This window comes from Drosophila montana, unplaced genomic scaffold (assembly GCF_035044405.1).
Source record: "Drosophila montana isolate Dmon_TW-CO22-7 unplaced genomic scaffold, ASM3504440v1 contig_2127_1, whole genome shotgun sequence".
Classification (NCBI taxonomy): domain Eukaryota; kingdom Metazoa; phylum Arthropoda; class Insecta; order Diptera; family Drosophilidae; genus Drosophila; species Drosophila montana.
The window spans coordinates 1,966,165-1,973,234 of record NW_026997035.1 but is presented as its reverse complement, the minus strand read 5'-3'; the positions used below and the strand labels follow the sequence as shown (position 1 = coordinate 1,973,234).

Genomic DNA, 7,070 nt, shown 5'->3' with positions numbered 1-7,070 from the left:
AAACAAAAGCATCGATAGTCGTGCGAGTACTTTCCAGCTGAGTAAATATAACGATATTTTAGGCAAAACAATTTCTGCTCTGGTCACACCGTTTGCACACGTTTTCATCTGTAGATGCAATCTGCATAAAACAACTTTAAAAGTGAGTTTACTTGTAATGATAAGTATATTGCAACAGCCCAAATCGGTTATTTAATCGTCGTTGCGAACAACAACAGCTCAATTGAAGACATTAACAAGCAGCATGCCAGAACAGGAACAGCCAAGCACCGCCGAGACGCTAGCCGGTGATGACGGCCCACCAAAGACGGCCAAACAATTGGAAAAGGAGGCTAAGAAAGCTGAGAAACTAGCCAAATTGCAGGCGAAGTTGGACAAAAAGGCGGCGGTAGCACCAGCGGCGGGTGAGAAGAAGGAGAAGCCCGAGGTAAATATCTGTGCCTCAAAGTGTGCTAGGTTAAGTTTTTTGTTGTTGTTGCAACTGCGAAGACTATGTTTGTAGGGTATTTACGTACCCGTATGACTCATGTAAACGTTGGCAATTCGCGTCCGCTTATGCTCATTTCTGTCTAATTATTTTCGTGAAACGCAAACATCGCCAAAAGTGAATGTCTATGGAGTAATTGCACCTCTATTGTTATACCCTGTGACCAAAGAAATGAACATATTGGGTGGACTTAATTCGTGCCTGTGTATGTAACAGTCTGCCAGAAAAAGTATAAAGTGTAAATATACATATATATTTATCTACATAATGAACTGCGTAGGTAATATATGGTACAGGGCCTTAAGGGTGCATACTAATCTGCTTATTTGAGGCAAAGGTGAGCGCAAATTAATTTAACAGAATCGTGCCTGTGCTCCACTATTGTTTTGCCCTGTAACCAAAAGCCAGTGTTTAACTGTGGGTGTAAAGGGGCTATGATAAGTTCATACGAGTGATGTGGGAGCAAACGCCATTTTCGAGCCTTATATGCCGCAACACTTTGGAGTTGCAGGGTATCTTCAACTGTGCACTCTTCTATCAACTTATTTGAATTGGTGAAAGTTATCGTTATGCTTTCGTTGTTACAGAAACGCACCAAAGAGGTAAAAGAGGCTGCAGTTTATACGGCCAACACAGCGCCTGGCGACAAGAAGGACATCAGCGGAGCCCTCCCAGATGCATACAGTCCACGCTATGTGGAGGCCCAGTGGTACAGCTGGTGGGAGAAGCAGGGCTTCTTTACACCCGAATATGGCGTAAGTAAAATAAAGAATACCAAAGAAACTTTAGAGCAATTCCTAACGAGCTCTTCCTTAGCGTGATTCCATTGATGCCCCCAATCCGAATGGTAAATTCATAATGGTCATACCGCCGCCCAATGTTACGGGTTCGCTGCATTTGGGTCATGCGCTGACCAACGCGATTGAGGACGCCATCACGCGCTATCAACGCATGAAGGGACGCACCACGTTGTGGGTGCCCGGCTGTGATCATGCGGGCATTGCCACACAGGTGGTGGTGGAGAAGTTGCTGTGGCGCGATGAAGGCTTGTCAAGGCACGATCTGGGCCGTGAGAAGTTCATTGAACGCATATGGAACTGGCGACGCGAGAAGGGCGGTCGCATCTATGATCAGCTAAAGGCTTTGGGCTCCTCCTACGACTGGACACGCGTTAACTTCACCATGGATCCGAAACTGTGCCGTGCCGTCACCGAAGCCTTTGTGCGCCTGCACGAACAGGGTGCCATTTATCGCAGCTCACGTTTGGTCAATTGGTCGTGCACGCTGCGGTCCGCTATATCAGACATTGAAGTGGACAAGGTGGAGCTGCCGGGACGCACGTTCCTGGCTATACCTGGTTACAAGGAGAAGGTGGAGTTTGGTGTACTCATCAAGTTTGCCTACAAGGTGGAGGATAGCAATGAGGAGATCATTGTGGCCACCACGCGCATTGAAACAATGCTGGGTGACACGGCTGTGGCTGTCCATCCAAAGGACAAACGCTATAAGCATTTGCATGGCAAGCATGTGGTGCATCCGTTCTGCGAACGCCGCCTGCCAATAGTGTGTGATGAGTTTGTGGACATGGATTTTGGAACAGGAGCAGTTAAAATTACACCAGCTCATGATCCCAATGACTACGAGGTGGGCAAACGCTGTAATCTGCCTTTTATTACCATCTTCAATGACGATGGCTTCATCATTGGCGACTATGGCGAGTTCACCGGCCTCAAGCGTTTCGATTGCCGCAAACAACTACTGGAGCGGCTCAAGCAGTTAGGTCTTTATCGCGAGACGATCAACAATGCAATGGTGGTGCCCATTTGTAGTCGCTCCAAGGATGTGGTGGAGCCCCTCATCAAGCCACAGTGGTATGTCAAATGCGCGGACATGGCTGCCGCCGCCACAGAGGCTGTGCGCTCCGGTGAGCTGAAAATTGTGCCGGAGCATCACACGAAGACCTGGTATCATTGGATGGATGGCATACGCGACTGGTGTGTCTCCCGGCAGCTCTGGTGGGGGCATCGCATACCCGCCTACCATGTGAGCTTTAAGGAATCCAGCATTCAGCCTAGCACGGTGAGTAAAACTGGCAATTTAAAGCTTCATGGTAAATTTAACATGCATGTCAATACTTTTATTAGTCTGAAGAAGAACAGTATTGGATTGTGGCACGCACTGAGCAGGAGGCTTTGAGCAAAGCCTCTGAACGCTTTGGCCTGGATCCTAGTTTGATTTTGTTGAAACAGGACGAGGATGTGCTGGACACATGGTTCAGCTCCGGCCTGTTTCCCTTTTCTGTGTTTGGTTGGCCAGACAACACGGCCGATTTGCAGGCTTTCTACCCCACCTCGCTGTTGGAGACGGGCCATGATATACTTTTCTTCTGGGTAGCACGCATGGTCTTCTTTGGCCAAAAGTTGCTGGGCAAGCTGCCCTTCAAGGAGGTCTATTTGCATCCAATGGTGCGCGACGCACACGGCCGAAAAATGTCCAAATCGCTGGGCAATGTGATCGACCCAATGGACGTGATATGCGGTATTACACTAGAGGGTCTGCACGAGCAGCTGATTGGATCTAATCTCGATCCACGTGAGATTGAGAGGGCCAAGTTGGGTCAAAAGCAGGACTATCCACAGGGCATACCCGAATGCGGCTCAGATGCGCTGCGTTTTGCCCTGTGCGCTTATATCACCCAAGCGCGTGATATTAATCTTGACATCAATCGCGTCCAGGGTTATCGCTTCTTCTGCAACAAGCTCTGGAATGCTACCAAATTCGCGCTGCTCTACTTTAACGGCGAGGAACTGTACAATACGCAGCTCACGCTCACTGAGCATTCGAATCAAATGGACGCCTGGATTCTGTCCCGTTTGGCGGCTACCATTGAGACCTGCAATGCTGGCTTCGATACCTACGATTTTGCTGCCGTGACCAGCGCCTGTTACGCCTTCTGGCTGTACGACGTTTGTGACGTGTATCTGGAGTGCCTGAAGCCCATCTTTCAGAGCGGCAGCGCAGAGCAGCAGGCGGCAGCCAGGCGCACTTTGTATGTATGTTTGGATTATGGCCTGCGTCTGCTGTCGCCATTTATGCCCTTCATTACCGAGGAACTGTTCCAGCGTCTGCCGCGCGCAGACCGCACGCCCAGCATTTGCGTATCCAGTTATCCAAGTAAGTGATCAGCTGTACAAACATTACCCGATCTTCTCTAATTGCCTTTTATTCACATCACATAGCCAACACAAACTGGCGCAACGCCCAAGTTGAAGCGGATGTGGAATTCGTGCAGAAGGCAGCACGCGTGATACGCTCCGCGCGCTCTGATTATAATTTGCCCAACAAAACCAAGACGGAGGCTTATATCGTTTGCACAGATTCAGCCCCCAATGCTATACTTAAGCGTTATGCCAGCGATCTGTCTACCATTGCCTACTGCTCCACTGTGACGTTCGACAGTCCGCCGCCCGCTGGCTGTGCCATCCTCACCATCTCAGGACAGTGTGAAGTGCATCTGCTCCTCAAGGGTCTGATCGAGGCCGACAAGGAGATTGCCAAGCTGCACAAAAAACGCGATCAACTAGAGCAGACCGTCAGCAAGATAACCCAAGCAATTCAGGCATCCGACTATGCTGCTAAGGTGCCAGCCGAGGTGCAAGCAGCCAATGAGACAAAGCTAACTGAATCCCGTACTGAAATCGAACGCATCGCTGCGGCCATCGAGACGCTGAAACTTATGTGAAGTAATCAATCCTTGAGCTGGACAGAATGAGCTGCAATATGTTGATATTCTCTAAGACGCTTGACTATACTCGCTTGAAATCAGAATAGCAAAATAAGCTCCAATGCATTTTTGTTGCTTTAAACATTATTAACTAATAGCTACAATTTATAAAATATGAGCTAATTTATTAAATGAAACACAGGAAATTTTAAAAAGCAATCTACAAAACTGTTTGTCTTGATATGATACTCGATCTATGTTCTCTTAAAATAAACGCAGACACTATCTTATACCACCCACTGAGATGCAAATTAATTTAAAAATGTCGCCCTTCTATGCAATTCTCATGAAATGAAGTTTGGGTATTTTTTGTTAGCAATTTAATAAATTTTGTCTATGAACATAACCATCGTTAATTTACTCTCTCTTTCTCCCTCTCTCTCTCTCTCTCTCTCTCTCTGATTTTATCATTTTTTCACTTCCGGCTTTTACTCTTACTCTTTGTTACAGCAATTCAGAGCTTGGCACGATTTATCTACTAAAAAATAAGTTTAACTTGATTTTATTATATATGCCGCAGGCATTATTGATTTAATAATCATCTCGAAAATTCAATAAAAAGAGCGAGTTCATGTTTTCCCAGTTCCCAGATCTTCGAGGCATAGGCCTGCCTGTTGGAAGGTGCAGGACAGTCGAAATGTCCTGTTGCTCTCAGCTTGAAGTGCTCGATATACTTGTTTGCTTCTCAATGATAGTAAATCCTTGATACGATATGAGCCATGTGGTCTTCAATATGGTCCCAGCTGCTCGGGATTATCACGTATATCTGTGTCACATTTCTATGGGAAGGATTAAAATACACAAATAAATACTTTTAATGTTTTCCGATTAATGCTTCAGGACTTGGCTCTCGATATTAGCTTCATTAATATTATTGCTGAAACTTTTAAGATTATAATCTGGAAAATTATTCATTAAAATCGATGGTTTATTCGGCTGCAGTCCTTAAAGTTGTGTTCCTTCTTTAGCTATGTTCTTTCCCAAAGGAAACTTGGGGAATTAATAATCCGAAAATACCTCGAGACCATGGCTCGGTTTCAGCGCTATCTGCAGGCTGTACCGAGACCTTAGCTGGATGCTGCAATGCCTGTGGTGTAAATGGAAGGGTAACCTTCGATATTTGTCCCATTTAACCAACAGGCGTGACAGCATCCATTGCCCAGCTGGCACCCGCGTGGAGGGTTTAGTCTGAGGATTTTTGCCAGCCAACCCATTTATCCCAAATAAAACGCAGAATATTAGCTTCTACACCCAAAACTTGTTGCCCTACATTTCAGAAACAAGGGATATCAGAAATTTCGTGGCATTAGAAAACATATCGCAGCTTTTCAAAGACCAATGCGATCGATTTCCAAATAACTCACAGTAAAACAAAATATTTTGTTTAAATAAAAGAATCTTAGATAATAAAACAATAAAAATCAAATAAAAATGATTTTGGTGAAAATTGTAAGTTGTCTAGAATTACGTATAGTTACCTTAATTTATAGGATACATCATAGTTGAGCACAAAAAACTACAAAATTTGCGACCAATTAGGGAAGCAAATTCGACAGCTGAGCGTAAACGACTACAAAATACTCTATAAAACTTCTTAAAAGTAGCTTACATCTCAACTAGTAAAAATATTCAATTTGGATGGGATTAAAATCTAGTTTTTAAAATTTCAGAATTATAAAAACCACAATTTTTTGGACGGACATGTAAGCGGAAAACCTTTTAATATTCAATTTGAATAAAAGATCTTGAACAGATCTTAAAAACTAAACTAAGCTACGCCCACATAGAGGCTAGAGAATGTCACAAAAAAAATAAAAACTTACCGGGAGCGCATTCGACAGTTCCAGATTGTTCAAGACATACCTCAGGGGCCTATTTAACATGCATGTTAAAAGTTAGTTAACATTCAATCGAACTTTAATTTCGACCCACCTCAACTGGTGCCCCACCAATGCCGCCCATGGAGGCAGAGACCAACAGCAAAACGATGGTAACTTCCATTTTTCCAAATGGAGCGAGGATATACATGTTGGTATATATATCTCTCTCGATATCTCAGTGGAGCACAATGGGAAAAACCTTGCAGACAGTCCACTACACAGTGTAGAGAAGAACTGCGGAATTTCTATAGAATGCCGCACATTTTATACCATTTTTCTCGCTCAATTAACTGAAACAGGGTGCTGGCAACAATATGGCCAACGGGCAGAGCGATTGGAAGCAACCGCAGACTGGTAACACCCCATACAAAACGAAGTGGGCTGCGTTTTCCTTTATGCCGCACTTGCACCATATTTCAAATAATTTGTGGTAAATACTCCAACAAACAGAAAGTGAGTGCGTCTGCTCAAGATTTAAACAAACATACGCACATTAGGGGCATATGTTCAATTTGATTACGTGTGCAGCGACCTTTTTGTTGGGGCTACTGTTTTCCGGGCTATTAATAGATTTGTTTGAGGTTATGTTTCGCTCGAGATAACCCAACGAAGTAAACCCCAATTTAAACAATAAGCACTAGGTAACATATCAATGAAAATTGCTTTTCATTTTGATTGGTAGATGGAATTTAGTTGGTAGTTTTTTCCAATTCGTTTTTTTGTTGTCTAACAAATTTTTAGAAAAAATTAATATCTGGCTATAATTATATATAAAATATATTTCCCAAAATATAACCCCTTACTATTTGAATCAAAATTGTTAAGGCTTCAAATCCATATAAATTTAAGATATCTTCTAATCTCCAGTGACTACTTGGGACTCTTGACTAGATAGCTCTTACTTGTTTATATGTATACA

At 43.9% G+C, this 7,070-nt stretch overlaps 1 protein-coding gene across 2 annotated transcripts; it reads left to right on the top strand.

Moving 5' to 3' along the window:
• On the top strand, window positions 1–4,430 carry ValRS (Valyl-tRNA synthetase). Of its 2 annotated transcripts, XM_064680602.1 has the most exons (6): window positions 1–142; window positions 219–427; window positions 1,075–1,242; window positions 1,304–2,566; window positions 2,632–3,661; window positions 3,727–4,430. In XM_064680602.1, exons 2-6 carry the CDS (start codon window positions 245–247, stop codon window positions 4,227–4,229), a joined length of 3,147 nt encoding a protein of 1,048 aa, XP_064536672.1. In that variant the 5' UTR covers window positions 1–142; window positions 219–244; the 3' UTR covers window positions 4,230–4,430. The 2 variants fall into 2 exon arrangements, with proteins under 2 accessions (XP_064536672.1, XP_064536673.1); XM_064680603.1 differs by having other exon boundaries at window positions 109–427.
• Window positions 4,431–7,070: the final 2,640 nt, after the last annotated feature.